The 24,085-nt window shown below is 45.1% G+C and overlaps 1 protein-coding gene across 1 annotated transcript in view; it reads right to left on the bottom strand.

The window, feature by feature from the left end:
• The window catches only part of LOC135918265 (uncharacterized), a 168,747-nt gene that overhangs the window by 22,414 nt on the left and 122,248 nt on the right, over positions 1–24,085 (bottom strand). The window contains exon 8 of the mRNA XM_070533557.1: positions 23,091–23,211. Coding sequence (XP_070389658.1) covers positions 23,091–23,211 — 121 coding nt within the window. The remainder of the gene's footprint in view (positions 1–23,090; positions 23,212–24,085) is intronic.

The raw sequence follows: 24,085 nt of genomic DNA, 5'->3' as shown, positions 1-24,085 counted from the left end.
AGATGATTGTTTTAGAAGACAAGAAATTTGAGGCTCTAGTTGAGAGGCTGCAGAAAGGACCATGTAAATTGTCGCACATTAACATAAGCTGCGTAGGAGGGGCATCACAGTTTCGAGCATAAAGTAGAATTTGGGAGCATGAGGAAGGATCATAGGTTTAAATAAGGGAATAATACTTGTTAGCGTATTGCCAAGCTAACCCATCGAAAGAAGGGGGCGTGCTCTAAAAATAATAGTAGACAGCACATGCTAAATTTTCCAGGAAAGTACGCCGAAATGCCAATTCTTACTAAATTAGTAAATTAGTAAATAAGAAATACACAATGAATTTTTGGATACAGAAAGCGTCTTATAAACTGCATCGGAGAGTTGGAGATCGTTGGGCTGGATATATGTATTGCAGGGCAAATGAGGATGCCAGTGGGGGTTTCCTCATCTTCATTTTGTGCGCACTCTGTAAAACAGTACTCTTTGTCTCCTAGTGTAATAATGTTGTGTAAAAAGTTATTTTTTTTGTCTCGTGCTTCTCAGTCTTAACATGCCATATCCCCTGTAAGGTTGTCCGCGGCAGTACATATAAAGTGTGATGCACAGACATATTTCAGATTTCATAATGCCAATTTTATGTTAAGGTAACATACACACTCTTCCTTATCTCTCTTTAAGAGATGTCATTGGTAGTGTCTCTAAATTTTATTCACTCTTGTTTTCTATGGTGAAAACGCTACTGTAAATTTATTTGACTTTGCTGCTGTACGTGCCATGTTGTATTCACAATGACATAGTGGTTTAATGTTCACAGTAACACGCAATTCCTAAATTTGCAAAATAAAAATTTCTCCTACCTTTCATTTGTCTTGTCCAGTTGCCTTAGCTGGGCATTGTGCCGTCACATCAATTAAGTTGGTTACTTTCAGGACATTGTTACCTTATCAAGTTTTCCGCGGTGTACACGTGTAATTGCACAGACTGAAATTCCCAATTCTCTTAATTTGCTACTGCAGGATGGAAGATTCCAGCAACGACATGCTCTGCATTTATTGCTCAAGATGCTCAGAGAATGGAGTCCCTGCATCTCATGCTTAACCGTGAAGAGTATTTTTGCATTTTTGCAGCTCAAATGTGTACTATATTTTTTCTAATTTGGATCAGTTAATATACCCTGTTCAGTATGATAAAAAATGACGTACAGTACGAAGGACAATGACTGCGATAGACGACGTACACTGCGCTGACTGCCAACAATATTTTATTGCGTTGCCACATCGTGTGTACATGTACAAGAGGGGCAATGTGCAGAAAATGAAAGGCAGTCCCAAGGGGTATTCAGCAGCAAGTCGCTGTACTAAGAACATGGTCACTTGAAAAAAGAACATCGTAATGTCTATCTGTTTAGATACAAGACTGCACTAGGGGTCAGCGTGATAGAGGGGGCACTAACGCACACACTACCCAGTTTTCTGGTGAAAACAGCTTCAATAATTTACCGGGTGAGCTGTGTCTCACTAAAGCTTCCGTATTTTGAAAGAGAGGCATGCAGCCACAGTCCCGGCAATGGTTGCCCAAGTGGCCTTGAACAGTGTTATGGACGTTGTTATAGTGCTTTCTTAAAAGGTTGTTTAGGCACCTGCCTGTCTGTCCAAGATACTTAGTGCCTCAAAACAGGGGAATTTGGTGAACTACATTCCTTGCACATATCACAAGACGTTTTCCGTGCCCGACAGAGCAACAACTCTGACTCTGTTTAGGCGTGTTTACACGCCTACAGAGCCTTGCCAGTTTTTCCTATCACTATCACTCAGTGGCGGCTCAAGGCATGATCCTATACAACATAAAAAGGAATGGTGTTTGTGTAGGGTCATGCCTGGCGCAGCTACTAAGTGATATTTATCTAGCTCATCATGATAGCAGTATTCAAGGTTACCGAGATGCGTCTCCTGTTGTTAAAGTGTGCAGGTTTGTGGACGACTACCTGGTATTTAATGATGGCACTGATCACACTTTCGATCCTGCTGCCCTCGGGAGTCATTGAGATCTTTGAGAAAGAGTTGCAGCCTCGAGAACTAATGCATGAGGTAGGTCCCTATTGTTGATTCCTTGTGCTTTCTAGATATCAGGCTGTGCCTTGCAAGCAAACATGTTTGCTTGTGCTTCGAACCGAGAAGTAAGAAGTCACTCTTGCCCTTTATCTACGCACATTCAAAGCCCGTTAAGTGAGGTATTAAAAGTGCTGCCTGATTATCAGCCTCAATAAATCTCGCTCGCACGAGATGCAACACACTCTTGCTGCGCAGGTTGATCGCCTTTCTTGGGCTGGCTACCCTTTGGCCTTAATTCCAGCCATAGCGGAACAGCTTCTGAGGTGCACAAAACGTGATGAGCCCGCTTAGTCAAGGAAATAGCTGGTTGAAAGACACAAGGTTGCAGTGCTATCGTATGTGCATGATGTCTCCCATAGGCTAAAAAAGATTGGGCACCAAGCAGGAATCGCAGTCGTTTCCTCAGCCACGGGAAAACAGAGAAGGCTCTGTAAGCGTCTAAAGGCGCCTAAACTGCGTCAGGGTTGTTGCTCTGTCGGGCACAGAAAACGTTTGGCGACATGCGCAACGAATATGGCTTACCTAATTCCCCTATTTTGCAGTACTAAATTTGTTGGACAGACAGGTAAGTGCTTAAACGATCGTTTAAGAGAGCACTTTATCAACGTCCATAACACTGTTCAAGGCAACTTGGGCATTCATTGCCGGGACTGTGGCTGCGTGCCCCTGTTTGAAGATACGGAAGTTTCAGCCAGACACAGCTCACCCGGGCAATTATAGAAGCTGATTTCACCAGAAAACAGGGTAGTCTGTGTCAGTGCCCCCTCTATCACGCTCACCCCTAGTGAAGTCTTGTGCCTTAAGAGATAGAAATCGTAATGTTTTTTTTTTTATGTGACCACGTTCTGAGTACAATGACCTGCTGTTAGACACCCCTTGTGACTGTTTCATATTCGGCGCATGCCCGCTCTTATATATATATATATATATATATATATATATATATATATATAATGTGACAACACAACAAAATATAGTTGGAACTCAGTGCAATGTATGTCGTCTCTCGCAGTCCTTGTCCTTCGCGCTGTACGTCATTATTTATCATGAATTGCCTGCTATCCCAAGGAACCACCCTAGTTTAGTATATTTATGATGTTTGATACGACCATTTCTTGCTGACAAATGTTACCAATGTGATATTTAACTTGAACTTATGCATGACTACTTGTGCTGTGTTCTTTAAGTAACAAGAGTATGATAGATTTAGGAAACCCTATTTGTTAATTTGCATACTCACATGCTACAGCAAGACCTAACCTTGTATTACTACATCTAAATGCAAATTATTTTCGAACTTACTATGCATTAAAACACTGTCCACCTTTTGTGTTCAGCGAAATTGTTTATTCAACAGTGGTTTGTTTTTATCAGGCCTTCTACTGCACTTTGCACCCAAAGAGTAGTAACAGTGGAAGATTCAATCTTTTGAATTATAGTAAGAACCCATTTTGAAAACACATATTGTGTAACAAATCAGTGCCTTGGGGTTACAAAACAAAAATTTATAGAAAGTGGAATTGTAGTTAGAAAATCTGCTATGCTGCACATTTAGCCCAGAGAAAACCTGTTTCTCAAAAGAAGAAAAACTATGTAGGCAATAGAAATTCTACATATTTTTTGTGTTCAAGTAATCTTGTTGGAAAGAGAAAATTAGCAATAATGCTCCTGGCTTAAACCTTACTTGAAGCACTTCTATGCTTTAAAAGCTTTCAGTCTGAAAAATGTTGGCCAGTTATGCTTTGCATCGACTTTCCAAACTTTTCATAATGCTTTGTGACTAGATTAGTGTACAAAATAACAGGCGTCTTTCTTGTGCGTTAGCTCTGCATTTCATTCACTTTCCTAATTCAACTTTGCAATGTCCCTTTCTTTTGCGACATAAAAACTTGAATTTTCTTTCATTGGAGCTTAATACTGAGCATTTATTCCTGTATGTGGCCCAAAACACTGCGAGGTCAACTCAGGCTCTTTCAGTGCTGCTATACATAGTTTCTTATCTAATAAGAACAGATTTGATCAATACATATATTGTAGATGCCTTTGTGGGAAATGTACATCTTCTTGTACTTACCAATGTTTTTGGTTATGGTGCATGTTTAAATTTCATGTGATTTATGTATATCTTGTACTCTGTAGTGTAGCATGCAATAAATATATTTACATTTTTCTTGAAAATGCAGCATATAACTTAGCAGTCTGTGTTGCATGTTATGTGGATCTGGTAATCGTGGTAACCGTTGGTGTTGATATACAGGCTCAAAAGTGTCAAATTTGTGCAGCGAATACAGGTTTTGCAATACACACCATGAATTACTAATATGTAATGTGATCCACACGTATACGTGTTGTGTATGCCCATCGAAGCTTCAAGGCCGGCTGATGGACGGTGCGTTTCGTAGCCGAACTTGAACCTTCTGGCACACGCGAGAGTTACGCGTGGATCACTGTACATAGTAGTGATTGAAGGCGTGTACTGCCGACCCTGCCTTCCAAACACACCAAAATAAAAGGGTTTACAGCCTTCCAACACCCACATAGATGGGTGTTAATTTGGACTAGCACCCTTACAACCTAAACTTATTTTGTTGGGCACCCTTCCTTTAGGGTGCTATAATTTGACCCCAACTGAAGGGTGTAGGCAACAGCAACCTTGGGGGGTTCGTCTGGCGACACACTGATTTACACCCTTAAGGATGTTAAAATGTTTAGTGTGTAGCTTGTTCGATGTTCGGGATATGCGTCTAGGGTCGGCGATAAAATATGCATTTCATTTTGTGGTTCAGTCCTTTTATCTATTGGAGTGAAAACTTTCGTAGCGACGCTAATTTCTCGCCAACAGATCTCTTCTGGGCTGCAGAGGAAAAATGCTAGGTTCCATCACACTCTAGGATTCATTCGCTGTTAATAATTTTGCAGGAAGCCGGTGTGTCTACTATCACCCAAGATTCCCCAAAGTGTGATAAAATGCGCAACATATCCGCGTAGGGGGAGCGAAGCCTGCTAGCGGACTGTTTGTTTGTTGACAAAGCACAGCGACGGTACGGCGGTGAAGACATGACGGCTGACTCATTTTGCGCCAGCGAAGAAACGTTAAAATTTGTTGAACATTATGTGGAAAATTCTTTTTACAGCCAAGCTGTTACCTATCGGATCTCTCTGAATGAGCTGTGTGCGTGGTCTCATGGGGTAGGAGGTGAGGCATCTGCGCTGGATAACGTCCGTAAAGTGGACAAAGAAGACAACGAACGATAGTACGGCGGATGAGAATCGAAGGGCACGTGATTTCACCGCGCGTAGCACCTGCGCAGTGGGGGAGTGCACTCGCATTGGTCGCTGTTACTACCGGCTGCGTCTGCTTTGGTCTGCCCTCATCGCAACGGCGCGGTAGTTGTGGCGGGAAAGCACGAGGATGTGCGACACGGTAGCCGCTGCATGGTCTAAAAATGGGGTTGTGCATTACAGATGTAGACAACTACTGCTGCACCTCCAACAAAAACGGCGAAAGTGGGAAGGTCGCGCATTGTGCGCACGGCAAATAAACAAGCCGAGTACGAGGAGAGGCGTCGACAAGCAGAGACGCGACCATAACCAATGACAACGTGTATGTGCGAATGTGGAGAATGCAGCCAGTGGCTTTGCCTCGTAAGCACATCAGCGAGACCAGATGCGCGTGACGGGGCCACTGGTCCGCGTCAAGCTTGGTCGTTCGATATTAAAGTGGAAAGATGGGCGAGTTGGTATACATTGATAATGGTAACAGCGCGAACGAGGCGACGACGGAGTGAAAGGACACGAGACGAGCGCTGACTCACAGCTAAGTTTACTGTAACACACATCAGGCATATAAACGACACAGGTGATCACATGGTCAATCGAGGAACGCACAACCAGGCCACGTGTATACAGGGCATCTGTTACCGTATCAAGCTATCTAGGTACGTTAATTCCTGCTGAGAAAGCACGATAGAAGGCTCGCTAATGCACCACGTGCCATTTCGCTCAATGTGGGCTGCTTCCACGACTAATCTGGTGCATAGATCAGTATGCCTAAACAAAATTATTGTCTCTTTGAGCAGAAGCTTACCCTTACATTGCCGGCAATTGGGAGCCACATGCACATAATCATTCTTGTCCAAGGACAATGCATGCTCTCGAAGTCTTACATTGATGCACCGGCTGGTTTGCCCGATGTGTACTCGCGTACACATGAGCGGGAAGGAGTATACCACATTGGTAGTCCCGCGTACATACTTATTAACATGTTTCATTTTGCACCTTACGTTAGAATTCCGTTCTGCGTCACTTACTCGCCTTTCGACTGCCGGACAAGTAGCACTCAGTAGCACTAAGGCGGTCATGGAATGCTTTTTTCATTTGTCCAACGCGCGTTGGCACGATGAAGTGACCAAAGAAATTTGCAAGCAAAGCAAATGCTGCTCGCAAATTAGACCTTAAAAGGACCCTCACCATTCCAATCGGACTTTTGGTTTTGGAGTGTAGCTATCTAACCAAGCGAGTGATAGTGGAAGGATCTGACCAGCGAGATACCTGATTCGCCTCCAGTTGCCTCGACGCCCGCGACGCTCGATGAGTCGCCTCCGTTCTGCAGCACTGTAGCCTAAGTGATGTTTGCTTCGAATCCGTGCCTTATTTGCGGCTGCCTTCCTCTGCCGAGAAAGACACATTTCTGCATGCCCTATGGACCGTTTTATCACCGGCGCCAGCATATTGCAACGCAGTGGCGCCATCTATGGGCAGTCGGCATGTTGCATTGGGTGATCGCTCAGTCTTGCATGGCAGGTATACGCTCGGCGGAAGTTTCTGGTGTTCGTTTTCGCGTTGGTGCAGTCTATTTAGTATTACGTGGCTTCTTCTACGTGGTAAGTAGTTCTGTGATACGTACTGAAGTGGTTTAAGTCGGCATGAGCGGACCTTCCGCTGGCGTTCAGGTGGACGGAGCACGCAGCGCCATGTGTGCGCGCGTGTTTCAGCCTACAATCGGCCTCGGAGCTCAATTGTGCACTTCTGAATGTTCCATTCACTAACGTGACATTGTTTCAGTATTATCCCCTAGTTCTGTGCTCCAGTTTAGGAGCAATGAAACATACGCGACGATTGTAACCGCGGGAATACCGTTCTGCTACGATAAGTGCTGTACTGTTATACCTTGGCAAGCATTCAGACTGTCAGCTGCAGATTGCACTACGTGACTACTCGGTTCGGGGGATGACGTTTCCACCCATGAATAAAATAGTTTGGGTAGTGCTAACAGCATGCCTTGCAGCGTGAACTATACTTGCCCGGCAAAGTGACCGTTTACGAACTGCGCGAGCGTGCTAAGCAGTGGTACGTAGGTGCTGATTACAGATACCTTTGTTCTATATAGCGCATGGTACATACACACGGTATCAATAATTATAGATTTATAAACGCTGTGCAGCGTGACTATGCGAGGTCGTATTGCGGCGTTAGCCCGTTCGCTCTTTACTTTTCGAGAAAGAGGATGATTATAAATTTTTTTTCGGTTGTGTTCGTTCTATTCTCTACGACGCACTCACACGTATATGGAAAATCTCGTCCCCTAAAATACACATCGCATTCTTTTTATGCCATACCTCTAATATGTTGTGGCTTAGTACGATCTAAAACATCCCGAAATCGAAATCGCGACGGCAATACATTCAACCAGCGCAGCGCCGGATCGCCCATGTCAGAGAGGAGGAAGGGTTCGCCGCGTGGCCTTTCCTCCTCGCCCGATGAAAAGGTGTATTTCCAGGGCATCGAACCGAAAAAAGAAATACCGGTTTGGTTTGGCCTTGCGTTTAACGTACTCCGATTTCGTTTCAGCTCAGTTCCCACTGGGAGAGAGGATATTAATGATGTGTGAACCATTTCGAAACATTGGATTAGTCCTTGACCCTGTTCACCGAAGTTTATGTGATTGTGCAGCGTGACGACACGCTTCATAGGGTTGTTAGACCCGTCTGCATGACACTTGAGCAACTTCTGTCAGAAAGAGGTGCAAATGGGGCTCCTGTACCCCGATGGACGAGAATTATTATACACTTACATCAGGCATACACGCACAGACAGTCATCTTACGCAGTGACAACGTTAAAGTGGCTGCGATGCATCTTCCGTTTACAAAGACATGTGATTATTGCGTTTGCCTTTATTATCCCCTCTACTAAGCTTGCCCTAACCGTAAAAAAATAATCTTCAAAAAGTATAAACTACGGATATCGGCATTTGTGGAAGCAGAAACTCTCGATCACAAGCAAATTATCATAAAGCTTCCTTGTTTTGTCTTGAACGTATTCAAAAATTTAAAGACAGTGCTAAGCCTAATACAGTATAACATATGCACAACGACATCAAATTCCTTGAAGAAATTACCTTGAACTTCCACATCTGGTCCGTTCGAATAAGCAAGCTTATGTCGACTCGGGTGCCCAATAAAGCAAAACCATGCCAACCTCCTGACGTGAAATTTACAGAACCGCCGACGCAAGCATCGGGTTGTGACCCGCAACGCTGACTGCACCACCCAATCAAAGGCTGTCATTGTTTTCTTGCGGTGACTTTGTCTGCCTTCAAACGAAATAGCCTCGCCTACCTTAATAGGTTTTTCATATATAATTTGCTGACAAAAGGCGAGGAGCACTCAGAAGTTGAGGCCGTTTCGGTCGGGCCGAGCTGGTGCAGTGAAATTTGATACCCGGAGGAGGAGTATGGTGTCCGTGTTAGTGATCGGCCCCCTTCCTTTTGCTTAGCCTGCGCTGGATGGTCGAAAAATCATAGCGGTGTTCATGGGAAGGTTAAATGCCGGTTAAAGGCATTCTCAGCGTAGCTGAGTTGGCAGAGCCATGTCGGAAACCTACCAAAAGGGCTGGGCCACGTTAGACTGCCACGCGAACATTGATATTCTAGGCAAATAAATGAATTATATCTTGCAGGAAGGAGTACCCAGTGCCAGAGAAATTTGTGGGGAGCCATCCTCTATTCCTTTCGGAACATGGCTTTCTTCAGATGTACCAAAAGAAGTGACGTCTTGTTCATCATAACCGAGAGGCATAATGACGCTCCTCAATTGCGTGCACATAACTTTGACGTGCTCAGATTGTGTGGTTTGCGACGTCACCGGACAGAGGGTGAAGTGCACGCAGCCAGGAATCATTTGAGCAATAACGGTGGGATTCGCCAAGAACTTGTTGAATAGAAAATAATATTTTTTTGTTTTGTTTGGTCCGATAGGCATGATTGGTATGTTTCCATCGTATTAAATTTAGTTTTGGCGCGTTTCGTGCCTTCGCGTCACAGACAGGCGAAGTGGGTTAGACCGAAATACGTTGAACCAATCGCGCAGGGCTAATTGCGTAAATGGAATAGAAAGTCTGTAGAATAGCTCTACGGTAAAGCGCCCCTGCTTTCAATCCTGTAATGGCCATTATGTCGGCAAAGATCTGCTTCTCATGCATGAACTTGTGCACAAACGTGTTCTTACATGGAGTTTCCGTGAGCTGCTGCCAGAGCTAAAGGAACTTTTATAGCTTTAGTATCATGGTCAGAATCATCTAATTGGCCCACCCACTTGACCTTAACAATGTTCAGCCGTCTTTCCTATCTGCCATTCGAGCTACCAAATATATTGAGATCATTTACAATGATTTGCTATGTTGGCACTATATTTTAGAAGTACTGCGAGCCTTGTTACTAGTCCTTAAGGAGGAATGGGCATTTTGAGCAGAAAAGAATTATCAAACAAGATATCAGACACTGAACAATACACTCTATAACAAATAGCCAAATAAACATGTGCTAGCACCGTATCATTATCATCATCATCTTCTTCTTCTTCTTCTTCTTCTTCTACTCATCATTAGATTTGACGGGCACAGCCAAGGGATGAGAGCTATGGTTTATTCATAAGCGCAGAAAGAAATGATGAAACATTAGGGTAATCAACAATTGTGGTGGGTGATGCGTTCCCTTCGTAAAACGTACGCGGGAAAAAGGAATTTTTAAACGCTTGAATCCCGCACGGACAATATCTAACATTTCTGCTGTGATAAAAGCGCGTGCAGCGGTGGCTAGCCACTAGAACATAAATTGTTTTATCAATTCCTAATTTACTGGTATAGAGCAAGTTGAAAATTTTCAGTCTGTCCTGGTGCCACCTTGTTGCAAGGCTTTCCACTTTTGCAGCTTCTAGAAGAGATAATGGGGATGTGCGCCTGCCGTACGAATTGAAATAACCATAGCTGACATTCGCTAGACATTCCCAATTTTCTTGGCGTTGGTTATTGTGCTTGGATCCCACAATATCGCAGTGTACTCTAGACTGGGTCGGATAAATGTTTTATATGCTAAAAGTTTAACTTCGGGTGAACCGTTTACTACTCATCACCTAAAAAGGCTACTTCTTTTATTCCTTTATTATATATGTATACAGCAGCAATAGTGCAATAGTGGGGAAAAAGCACGCGCGTGAACAGGCAATTGGCAACTACGGCGTTGATTCTAGAAACGCTATAGGAGAGATGCTGGTAGAATTCGCAGAAAGCAATAAGCTGAGAATAAGGAACACCTTTTTCAGGAAACACAGCAAGAGAAAGTGGACCTGAAAAATCCCTCATGGTGAAAAAGGAATGAAATTGCTTTCATACTTTCTGCAGATTGCAGCACAGTGTGGGATGTAGAAGTGATAGGTAGGGTAAAGGTAGCGCTAGGATTCACCTCAATGTGTGCAGAGAAGAAGAAAAATTGGTCAAGAAAAAGCAGATCAACATAGAGGCAGTAAGGGTGAAAGCAGACATATTTTGGCTGGTTCGCAAGTCAAGATTCAAGTTCGCAAGTCAGCCTCTACAGTCTGTGAAGAAGTGCATTTACCTTGGTGAACTAATCACAGGGAACCCTGACCATGAGAAGGAAATTCAGAGAAGAATAAAAATGGGTTGCATCGCATACGGCAGACATCGTGAGCTCCTGACTGGGAGCTTACCGTTATCACTGAAAAGGCAAGTATACAATCAGTGCATTTTACAGGTGCTGTCATATGGGGCAGAGACTTGCAGACTGACAAAGAAGCTTGAGAACAAGTTAAGGGCGGCGCAAAGAGTGAAGGAACCAAGAATGCTAGATATAACTTTAAAACGGAAAGAGAGCGGTTTGGATCACAGAGCAAAGGGGTATAGAGGATGTTCAAATAGACATTAAGATAAAAAATGACGCTGGGCAGGTCACGTAATGCGCAGTTTACATAACCGTTGGACCAGTAGGGTTACAGAATGGATACCAAGAGAAGGGAAGCGTAGTAGAGGACGGCAGAAGTCATCGCGTCACATCGAAGTTTGGCAAATAGGAACTCCTGCTTTAAGCTTTGCTGCTACAAGCCATGACCCAGATACGCAACATCCTCGTCGAGTCACGTCAGAAAACGCCATATACGCCAATCAAAGAGGCTCTTCGCCTTGTCGTCCCACCGGCACATCGGCATATTCAGCAGCTCCTGAGCAACAAAAGCTCGGTGAACGGCGTCCCATTCAGTTTCTACGTCACCTGCAACACGTCATTGGTGACCAACTAGACTCCTTGGACAGCGCCCAATTAAGTGATTTCTTTCTACAACGTCTTCCTACCTACGTAGGTATGGCTCTCGTCACAGCTAAGCATAAGCCTTTGTCGGAACTCGACCAACTGGCCGACGAGATAATGAACGTCGCTGGAGCAGTCATAAATGCGGTCCGTAGCTCTACACTTCCTGAAATGGATTGCCTTCGGGAAACAGTAAAAGAGCTCACATCACAAGCCGTCGCCTTGCGTCAGGGATTGAACAACACTCGCAACTTCAATGACCAACCCAGTCCCACTCATAAGCATCTCACGCCGCCTTCCATGCAACGGCCGTTTCAACTACTTAGCGCAGGTTTTCAGCGCAGGGCCTGTGTTATTACCACAGACGTTATCGCGCTGGGGCTCGTTCATGCGTGCATTGTGTCCATGGCACATGGGGTAGGGCTTAAGAGATGAGGAACAGGAGTTAGGAACAATGGAGCCCATTATGTGAAGGAACATACAAATGAAACCCCTGTGCCCTTAACTGGGCTCGGTGTCTGTCTGTCTGTCTGTCTGTCTGTCTGTCTGTCTGTCTGTCTGTCTGTCTGTCTGCCTGCCTGCCTGCCTGCCTGTCTGTCTGTCTGTCTGTCTGTCTGTCTGTCTGTCTGTCTGTCTGTCTGTCTGTCTGTCTGTCTGTCTGTCTGTCTGTCTGTCTGTCTGTCTGTCTGTCTGTCTGTCTGTCTGTCTGTCTGTCTGTCTGTCTGTCTGTCTGTCTGTCTGTCTGTCTGTCTGATTTCTGAGCCATAATATCGGTAACTTCATTTTGATAAACCTCCGATGTGTGCGGTCCCTTACTTTTATACCAACAAACCTCCGTCGGTCATTTACTAATCTCTTTTGTGTACATGTTTACTTTCCCACTGCTGGCCGTGAGCCTAAGGTCTTCTAGGAGGCCAGCGGAGCCTAAACCGAAAACCGGGTAAGTATTTTTATATTCCAACAAACATACTACATCGTTTGCCTAGCTTTACCACAGCACTGTAAAGGCAACCTCTTTCGCTTTAAGGAATAAAGAGCTTCGTTTTTGTTCTCACACTACGTTTCTCTAATGGTTTTGTTTTCACCTCTTAGGTGATCATTCATCGACGACCTGCCCCGTCCAGGAGATTGTCTCAGGCTCTCGCACATTGCCTTCAAAGTTCCTTGCTAGCAGCTTCCTTGCTATACCGGTCGAGTTCTATCGCTACTATCGTCCTAGTTGCTATCGTTCGCTAGTTACTATCGTCCGAGTTCTTTTCTTCAAATGTGAGCTCTTTCCCGCACAAATAGTGCAGAAATCTCGTAACCCATTAACTTTGGTTCATATGCCTCAGTGTTTCTATGAAATCAATTTTACTCAGAGCTTCCCTCCCTTCAAAACATGCCCAGCCTAAATCACCATGTACGACTTTATTTGTCGTCTTCTGGTGAGCGCACAATGCGAGGCGTCCCAATGTCATTTGGTTGCCAACGAGAACGGATTACACATCGTGCTTCAAGCAAACAACCCCACTTACGTAAGTCCGGGAGCCGTAGCACTTTTACACATACCGCGGAGCACGCCGTGCCCATTGTATCCCCATAGGGCAGTGGGAACATGATTATGGCGGCAGTTCCCTTGCCCTTTGGGGCTATTGTCTTTTTTCGTGCGTTTCCAGATTTCTATTACTCTCGTTAGTTGTATCCTCTCACCTGTGGTGTTTCCTGGCCCTGTATTGACACTTTCTATTCACTGTTTTCGTTTGAATATGATAAGACCTGAATTTTATTGGTAAATTTCAATCCTGAAAATTGACCTTCCTTTCCATGTCAGTGAGAAACACAATGTTGTCTCCATTAAACATACCTTGGAGCTGCTGCTCTACAGTACCCACCTGTTTATACAACAGGTGAAACCGGTTCTTGATTCCTTCTAGCCTCCTTTCCAAGCGTACATTGTAAATATAACCCTGTGATGTAAAAGCTCTCTGCAGTCGTTGCCCATGCATTCTCCTCGCAGAATAACCCACAAAATAAAGCGCTTAGTGTTGTGGTATGCTCCAGTAACGTCCAAAAATGTTACGTGTAACGGCGTCCTTCCTTTTCTGAATATTTTAATAAACTGAGTGAGAACACATAACTTATCATCCAGATTGCTACCAATTCTGATGCAATACTGGTGTCCTCTGAATGTGCCATAAACGCGCATATGCTTTCCCAAGTTTGCAGTTTTATTTAGTTGCCTGCATTGATAACCTGTATATTGCTGCTGATGTAATGGTGAGCTGCATTTATGTGTGAATGGATTTTTTTGCCTTTTTTGATAAATTCTTTTAGTTTTGCGTTGTCGCCGACTGTCCGGCACTCGCCAATCTTGTAAGTTTTTTTTTCTAATGCGTTCAATACAGCTGCCTGACTTTCTCGACCTTGTTTGTCCAACACCGCGGCCTTTTTCCCAGTCGCGCTCATCTGCACTGGGTCTTCTTCTTTCCATATCATTTTTGCTCATGGTCTTTATTATCTTGAAATCTACCTCTTTATTGAATTTAAATGCTTCGGTTGTAATTTTTCGAGAGAAATTTATTGCCGAATCCTCTTCCAGTTAGTTTCCATCTTTGTTTATGATATCTTGCACAGCTCCAAATCTTCTGCGTAAGCAGTTCATTTGATTCAAAAACATTATAGGTGCAGCCTTCACATTCCTTACGCATTTCGGTAAGCCAATGCTCATTTTTACCTTAAACATTTCTTTCAACCACTATTTGAACCAGTGTTGCGGAGTTGCCACTCCGGAATTAGTAAGACTCGGGAACCATTCCACATTTTGGTGGCCCTAGAATGGAATGGGAATGGAATGACGACAACGCTTGGAGGAATGTAATGCAAACGGAATTAGGCGCATTTTGCCTGGAATGGAATGGGAATGGAATTAGGTCGGTTTTCGAAAACACAGCACTTTTTTCGTCTACGTACTGTTTTTTGTCAAAATATGCGGAGGAAGCAACCAGCACACATTGAAACATTAGTAAGCCAGAGCCTCGCATTTAACAAAAAAGCAGTATTCTTAAAATGACTTGGCTGATTAAAATCACGGTACATTTATAAGCAACGTGGCTACTGCAATTTTGTCCTTAGTGACTCACGTGCTTCGAAGTTTGTCTCCAGTATTCGCGTAGCCGCTGCTATATGCCGTTGGTATCTGTCGTGCGGAACTATGGCTGCGGCATGGAAAGCGATTTCACGGTTCACACGTACTGCCTCAGTTTCACTCGCCTGACGGGGAGTCACGCAGCACCTCGGATCCACTCCGAGTATGACGCAGCGTTGCGGCAATTGAACATCGCTGGCAATGTGACTTATGTGCTTTCGTACGCTTTCGCCTCCGTTAACGGTTCTCACTTTATTTTCCCGGTCCTTCGCGTGGTGACAGAAACCGCCTCATCAATAATAAAGACATTTGCATTTACCGGGTGGGAGGCTGAAGAGGGCGATGATGATGGCACTTTCGACAAATGTCCCGATCGTTTAACCAAGGAGTTTTTAGGCGTGGGCCATCAGCAGAAATTTCGATTAAGCTACGCCGCCCACAGTCTGCAGCTTGCCGTAAAAGACGGCATTCGGCAGGTAGGCGCCATTAAATACCATATTGGTTTCTTCCTATGTGCTTTGATACATCGTTCATTTATTACTATTGTCATCACCAATTGTTTCGGCCATACTTTGTGAAATAATTTGCCAGGAATGCATGGACAAAGAATGCATGGATTTAATAACTGCACTTCGGAATGTAGGGGTAGGCAACTGCACTTATTATAGGTTTGGTGCTTTAAAGCTTTATAATGCAACTACTCCCAGCTCATCTTTAGCCAAATTCTCGAGCGTGCTTTGTTTTTGTTTTCATCTTGAGGATTTGCGGTGCTTTTGCTGCCATGGCGGAGGTCACGAGCTGTGTTTCCTATCGAATAGTGGCTGCGGATAATTTTTGTGCCGCAGGCTAGGCAACAAGCTTACGCGACTTCGTGGTCTGCTCTCACCACGTCAATCAAGCGTTTTGAAATAGCTCTAAAGACAAACAAAAACAAAACTGCCACATCACGTAATGAACGCCCGCGGTGTCCCGAAGTTACATTTTAAAAGATTTGGGTGTGGTTGATTCATGGTTTAAGCTATTATTTTTTTATTTTATTTTGTGTTCCTTGCTATTGTTCTGGTTACGTGGTTTCCCTCTAGTCTTCCTTTAATTGCACCCCCTCCACCCACCCGGGAATAGGAAAGCTTGTATACGTCACTCCTTCTAATACGAATCGGTTTGGTCGTGAACGCAGTTGCCTGGCATATGCAACCAGTTAGATAGGCGACAGTCTGCTTCTAGTACGTTAATTTGAATAACGAGGCCCATTTCATTAAGATAATACCAGCCGTAGTGTCGTAGCCATGGCACTAGGTGCACGCAATTTATTCCTAAACATGAAGGTGCAACCTATGCCATAATGTACACTCGATTTTTTCCAGCGCTGGGGAAAAGGGCTGTTCCTGCCCTCTCTTTATTTTGTCTAATGCAGTCATGAAGAGTGTCTGTGTGTGGTCGAGTGCAGTCCAATACGATTACATAGGTCATACTTCTCTTTCTGAAATTCTATTGCATTGCACGTTTACCGTTTGCTCTACCTGCACTTGCAGTTGCAAAATTCACTAACTGTTATCCTCGCTTTACTTTAGGACGCAAATGCCGAGGAATTGGGGCAAAAAATGCGGCGCCATTGTTGCATCTATACGCAAGAGCACATCTCACAATGCCACGAGGCGGAACTCACATCTGCCAATGATGAGAAAGCTCGTTAACAATCTTCTGAGCCATCCAGGCTTGAGAGAAACTCTGTACGCGTGCAAGAAGGCTAAACTGTCTAAATATGAACCGAGGTTTGCGACAGACTTTATTGGGCTTCTTTCCCCGATAGAGGCAGGAACGTAGTTGCTGCAGAAAGGCACGGGACAGCCGGGCTTTTGCTTCCCGCGTTACGAAGTATCGAAGTTTCCCTTGCGAAAATCTTAAGCAAAGGCACACTTCTTTGCAAAGAGGCGGCTTAAGACCTACAGCGTATCCTGGGAAAGTGGTTCATTAGCACGTGGGCTGATCCTCTCTTTGTTATGATTGGCCTCCTAAGCCAACGATTTAGTCTTTTTGGTGTTCAGCTACAACAGCCGAGCAGGTACGTTCTGCTGTGCTGTGGATGGGGCCTCTTTTGATGAGGCAGGACAGCGCCAGCACCATCGCCAATGCAGACTAGCAAACAGGGCCAAACAGACTGATGTGTAAAAACATCAAGCAAATTGAAAATGCCCATCAAACCTGGATGCATCGCAGGGCAGATTTTTATTTACCTTACAGAAGGAACTTGCACAGACAGGGTTAAGCCGCTGACCTATTGGAGAGCGAACGCTAGCCATTCTCTCTTGCTTTCCCGCCTCGCAAGGGCAGTTTCCGCTGTGAATGCGACGTCAGCTGACGACGGCATCCCTCATAATGAAAACGAAGTGAAATCGGCTGTCAAGTATCTCCTTCAAGGAGCTCACGTCAGTGAAGCGCAATGCATAGTGAAGTAGAAGGCAATTTTTTATCTCACGTTCTTGTTTTTAGAACTAACCGTTGAAGCAGCCGTCATTTACACTTCGGGTGTTCATAAATAAACGGCGGAGCGCTCAGTTAGCTCATGACAATTTGTTGTAAAATTCCGATGAATAAAAGAAAAATAAAGCTTATTTTTGCAGATTGCACTGTTTGCAACCCTTTTGGCAGCATTTAAAAATCACGAGGATACCTAAGCAAAATTGTGTTATGTCGTCATTTTAGCATTAACACATTTAGGCTTGAACAATATTAAAACAATACAAGCCGTTAAAACATGCTGACCATGCAAATACTATAGGTAACGGGTGAACTGCTCCTAGGGCAATTAGTAGGGTGGTTGAACTGCATGATATATATCACCAACCTACTTTCCCTCAAGCTTGGTAACGTGTATTACTTTATTTTTGCAGTTCTTAAAGCGTCTGATGACATGAGCATTACGATGCGTTCATTGGTAACTCGATAACCTACCAAGGTGCCTTTCCTACGTTGAGGAATTACAGGAATGCAACTGAACTGCTCGGCCATTCCAAAAGTGGCAATGGGGTAAGTTTTTCATTCCGAGGAATTGAAAGAAATGGAATTGCGGCAAGTTCTTATTCCCCGGAATGGAACAGGAATAGAATGGGGCCCCCATTCCGCAGCACTGATTTCAACCATATACTTTTTTCTCACGGTATAGTTCCCATCTTCCGTTTAGTTCACTCTGCGGCAACTGCACTTTCTTGCCTGCGTATGTTTTCGTGACGCTTTCAGTTTCTCATCGATCGCTTCTTATATAAGTTTGTTCCACCAGCTCCTCGGTTTTCTTTTCTATTGAGTTTTTCTTTTGATATTGTGCGCACTGTCTTCTCTATTGCCTAGGTCATTGATCGTAGAGGAAGTATTATAGATGAGTCATTGTATAATAAATAAATGACTAGTTAATAATTATTGAACTATCATTAATTTCTTTGCCATAGAGGCCCTAGCGTATTCGAGAGGGGAGCGGGTGCAATATAAAGAAAACAGTCAATAAAATTCAATAATTATTTGTTTATTTCATGGTTATTCGGAAGGATTTGTACAACTGTCACTACCCGATTCGCTGCTTATACGTCAGGCCATCCTTCCCACAGTCTACGCTTCATATACGTTCGAGCGCCGGTCGTAAAGTTTTGATGAGAAAAGCAATGAAACAGATCGTCCTGTCCCACGCAATACACGCATAGTGCCTCGAGCGGCCAGTCGCGCGGCAATATTGCGTGCATTCGCTGGCTTCTTTCGCGCTCGGAAAACACTTATACGTAGAACGTCTTAAGTAAAAGAAAGCTCTACAGGAGCTTTTTATGTTGCTGCAAAATTTTCTCAATGACGCTTCTGATCTTAATCTGTTATTTCAGATGCTGATTTAATAATTCATAATAATTATGTAATTAGGCAGAATGCAACTAATATTCCGAGTATCTCGAAGTGACGGCAAACAATGTCACTTTGGTTCCGTCCGGATCATGCGGCATTCGCATATTTTTAAACCTTTGTGCACGATATTTACACTGCAGCGGTGGCGTAGAGGTAGAACACCCCCCTCGCGTGCAAGAGGTCCGTGGTTCGAATCCGGGTGCCAGCAATTTTCCACCGGAAAAAAAAAAATCCGCGTGTTAATAAAATTGCACAAACGGGCCTGGAGTGTGACCTGATCACGGTGACCAGAACCGGTAACGCACTCAACCAGAGCAGGATTGGCCACCTTGGTGCAGTACTTGGCCACAACCTCCTATATGAACACAACAATCAAACCCCGGCCCCTACGACGCCAGCAGCTGCGCAGCAACTGACCACGGCGGCGGTCTGACCTGGGACGCAGCAGAGGGTGCTAAGAATCACTGGCTCCGGACAGGCCGCCATTGGAATATGAACCTGGCAACGTTTAATGCTAGAACGTTATCAAGTGAGGTGAGTCTAGCAGCGCTATTGGAGGAATTAGAGGGCAGTAAATGGGATATAATAGGGCTCAGTGAAGTTAGGAGGCCAAAAGAAGCATATACAGTGCTAAAAAGCGGGCACGTCCTGTGCTACCGGGGCTTAGCGGAGAGAAGGGAACTAGGAGTCGGATTCCTGATTAATAAGAATATAGCTGGTAACATACAGGAATTCTATAGCATTAACGAGAGGGTGGCAGGTCTTGTTGTTAAACTTAATAAGAGGTACAGAATGAAGATTGTACCGGTCTACGCCCCTACATCCAGTCATGATGACCAGGAAGTCGAAAGCTTCTGTGAAGACGTGGAAACGGCGATGGGTAGAGTAAAAACCAAATACACTATACTAATGGGCGGCTTTAGTGCCAAGGTAGGCAAGAAGCAGGCTGGAGACAAAGCAGTGGGGGAATATGGCATAGGCACTAGGAATAACAGCTAGGGGAGAGTTATTAGTAGAGTTTGCGGAACAGAATAATATGAGGATAATGAATACCTTCTTCCGCAAGCGGGATAGCCGAAAGTGGACGTGGAGGAGCCCGAACGGCGAGACTAGAAGTGAAATAGACCTCATACTCTGCGCTAACCCTGCCATCATACAATATGTGGACGTGATCGGCAAGGTGCGCTGCAGTGACCACAGGATGGTAAGAACTCGAATTAGCCTAGACCTGAGAAGGGAACGGCAGAAACTGGTACATAAGAAGCCGATCAATGAGTTAGTGGTAAGAGGGAAAATAGAGGAATTCCAGATCAAGCTACAGAACAGCTACTCGGCTTTCACTCAGGAAGAGGAAGTTAGTGTTCGAGCAATGAACGACAATCTTGTGGGCATCATTAAGGAGTGTGCAATTGAAGTCAGTGGCAACTCCATTAGGCAGGATACCAGTAAACTATCACAGGAGACGAAAGATCTGATCAAGAAACGCCGATGTATGAAAGCCTCTAACCCTACAGCTAGAATAGAACTGGCAGAACTTTCGAAGTTAATCAACAAGCGTATGACAGCTGACATCAGGAAGTATAAAATGGATAGAATTGAACATGCTCTCAGGAACGGAGGAAGCCTAAAAACAGTGAAGAAGAAACTAGGAATTGGCAAGAATCAGATGTATGCGTTAAGAGACAAAGACCGCAATATCATAACAAACATGAATGAGATAGTTCAAGTGGCTGAGGAGTTCTATAGAGATTTTTACAGTACCAGTGGCACCCACGACGATAATGGAAGAGAAAATAGTCTAGAGGAATTCGAAATCCCAAAGGTAACGCCGGAAGAAGTTAAGAAAGCCTTAGGAGATATGCATAGGGGGAAGGCAGCTGAGGAGGATCAGGTAACAGCAGATTTGTTGAAGGATGGTGGGCAGATTGTTCTAGAGAAACTGGCCACCCTGTATACGCAATGCCTCATGACCTCGTGCGTACCGGAATCTTGGAAGAACGCTAACATGATCCTAATCCATAAGAAAGGGGACGCCAAAGACTTGAAAAATTATGGACTGATAAGCTTACTGTCCGTTGCCTACAAACTATTCACTAAGGTAATCGCAAATAGAATCAGGAACACCTGAGACTTCTGTCAAGCAAAGGACCAGGCAGGATTCCGTAAAGGCTACTCAACAAGAGGTCATATTCACACTATCAATCAGGTGACAGGGAAATGTGCGGAATATAACCAACCCTTATATATAGCTTTCATTGATGACGAGAAAGCGTTTGATTCTGTCGAAACCTCAGCAGTGATGGAGGCATTACGGAATCAGGGTGTAGACGAGCCGTATGTAAAAATACTGAAGGATATCTATAGCGGCTCCACAGCCACCATAGTCCTCCATAAAGAAAGCAACAAAATCCCAATAAAGAAAGGCGTCAGACAGGGAGATACGATCTCTCCAATGCTATTCACCGCGTGTTTACAGGAGGCATTCAGAGACCTGGATTGGGAAGAACTGGGGATAAAAGTTAATGGAGAATACCTTAGTAACTTGCGATTCGCTGATGATATTGCCTTGCTTAGTAACTCAGGGGACCAATTGCAATGCATGCTCACTGACCTGGAGAGACAAAGCAGAAGAGTGGATTTAAAGATTAATCTGTAGAAAACTAAAGTAATGTTTAACAGTCTCGGAAGAGAACAGCAATTTACAGTAGGCAGCGAGACACTGGAAGCAGTGACGGAATACATCTACTTAGGGCAGGTAGTGACGGCAGATCCGGATCACGAGCCAGAAATAATCAGAAGAAAAGTTGGAGGCTTATCAAAGTTAAGCCCAGTGGATGCGAAGCTGGCTAGGTGTTCTTCGCGTTCTTCATCGGTTTCCGTAGCACGCTGCAGCCTTCGTTTTGCATTCCCAATAATAACGTCCTTAGCGTTTGGAGGCATGTTGACCGCATACACGCCCGGCGCAAAGACGCTGGCGCGGTTGCGGGCACAGAGACTGACGCGACGGCGGGCGCACGCCGCTTCATCCCTCGCGTGACGTCACATATCACGTGATGCAGCGATGGTGGCGCCACCGCCGCATCGCGCGCGACGGCGCGAACCGAAGCATGGAGGCCTCCGCCGGGCGACGTCCGACGGCGCGATATGAGGCCCCATCTGCAGCCGGTGTAACGTCATCAAGTGACGTCACATCATGTGATCTCAATTCAGGGTCAATGGTGGCCACCGCCGGGAGGCGACCGACGGCGCGATATGAGGCCCCATGTGCAGCCTGTGTGACGTCATCACTTGACGTCATGTCACGTGACCCCACTTCAGGGTCAATGGTGACCACCGCCGGGCGTCGCGCGAAGGCCCGAAACCTACGTTAATATGCTTCGCATAATAAGAATGAGCTGGGGTGCGTTTGGCAGGCATTCTCAGATCCTGAACAGCAGGTTGCCATTATCCCTCAAGAGGAAAGTGTATAATAGCTGCGTCTTACCAGTACTCATCAACGGGGCAGAAACCTGGAGGCTTACGAAAAGGGTTCTACTCAAATTGAGGACGACGCAACGAGCTATGGAAAGAAGAATGATAGGTGTAGCGTTAAGGGATAAGAAAAGGGCAGATTGGGTGAGGGAACAAACGCGACTTAATGACATCTTAGTTGAAATCAAGAAAAAGAAATGGGCATTGGCAGGACATGTAATGAGGAGGGAGGATAACCGATGGTTATTAAGGGTTACGGACTGGATCCCAAGGGAAGGGAAGCGTAGCAGGGGGCGGCAGAAAGTTAGGTGGGCGGATGAGATAAAGAAGTTTGCAGGGACGGCATGGCCACAATTAGTACATGACCGGGGTTGTTGGAGAAGTATGGGAGAGGCCTTTGCCCTGCAGTGGGCGTAACCAGGCTGATGATGATGATGATTGTGATGATGATGATGATGATGATGCGCGATATTTGGGACACCCTTCGTTTATAAACCCCCATAGGACCCAATGTATACCTATGGAGCACTGTTTTCGCGCGTCGCGGACAGACGGACAAATTTTTGAGGGATGTAGGCCTAGAATGCTTACACTAAGACATGTTCTGAAGAGGTCCGTGACCATGGTGACACAGAAGGAGCCGAACCTAGTTCTTAATTGGACGGATAAAGCGCAGTAATGTTGCCCTGAACAGTGGGGTAGATGTGCCCCTTTTGTCTATCAAAATGCGAGTACGTCCACCTGCAAGTCAGTTATTCTCTCTCTCTCTGTGTCTCCCCCTGCTTGCCTGTCCGTCAATTAGTACGTTGCTATACGCAATTAAGCCAGAAACCCAGACAGGGTTGTATGGAGCCATGGCAAATAAAGGAGTGTAGCTGCTAGTGATTCGTATACTTACGACGACAGATACCTACCATGCTCGGGAACCTTAATATCGGAGAGGTGAGGACATTTGGCGGAGCGGCGTAGCAGTTGGCCTCGTCCTCCATCGATCCGACCGATGAGATAGCGATGACTATGTCGGCCTTGAATGTGCTGCAGCGGCAGAGGACACGTACACATTGCGGCATTTTCATAAGCGATTGCTGAGCACGTGTGCAAAGAGGCCATAGGCGCTATAATGGCTAAAGGTAGGCTTCCGAGGTAAGCAAATGTATTCAACGCCATCACAATAGGTTTTACCTCTAAATATATTTTTGGTAGGTCAAGGTAAGACTGCTTGCTTGATATTCATGAGACGCGCCGCAATATTAGAAAATGCCAATTGACGCATATCTTCAAGCGATGCTTGTATAAGCTAGCCTTCGCCGGCGATCTAATGTTAAAAAGCAGCTGCTCTCAAAGCTGCATCCGTCCGCGGATTGATATTAAAAAAAACAAGAATTAGACTCCATTAACGGACGATCCTGCTGTGCCATCGCACTACTGACGTCATTCTCTCTGCCAATAGGTTCGTGTGTCTAAGTAACCTAAGAGGAACATGTGTTTACCGCGTCAGAACACTATCGGAGTGGCAATGGGTCGGCTATGCGTCGTGCGTTTGTCCGAAAAACAGGCGGCGTTGGATGAACGTCGCCGGGAATTCGCTGGAGAAGGAACAGGAGGAGGAAAAACTTTATTGGTTATTCAGAAGGGAAGAGGGGATTAAGGAAACCGGTGGAGTGGGTGGCAAGTGGCTTTGTGGGTTCCTATCCACCAATCATCCTGACAACTCTCTCCGCCTGTTCCAAGAGGCCCCTTGGGCCCCCAGCCCCGGCAGAGCGAGGAGGATCTCCCACGGCTCCCTAAAATAGGTAAGCATCTGAGGCAAGTTTGCTTCTTGTGGTCTTTTTGTTCACGTCACATGTGGTAGTGAGGGCCACGCACGGCACCATGGACACGTGCGGGCACAGTGTGGGATTCATGTGGT

The sequence above is a fragment of the Dermacentor albipictus genome, chromosome 2 (assembly GCF_038994185.2).
Source record: "Dermacentor albipictus isolate Rhodes 1998 colony chromosome 2, USDA_Dalb.pri_finalv2, whole genome shotgun sequence".
Lineage (NCBI taxonomy): Eukaryota > Metazoa > Arthropoda > Arachnida > Ixodida > Ixodidae > Dermacentor > Dermacentor albipictus.
This window is presented reverse-complemented; position numbering and strand designations above follow the sequence as displayed.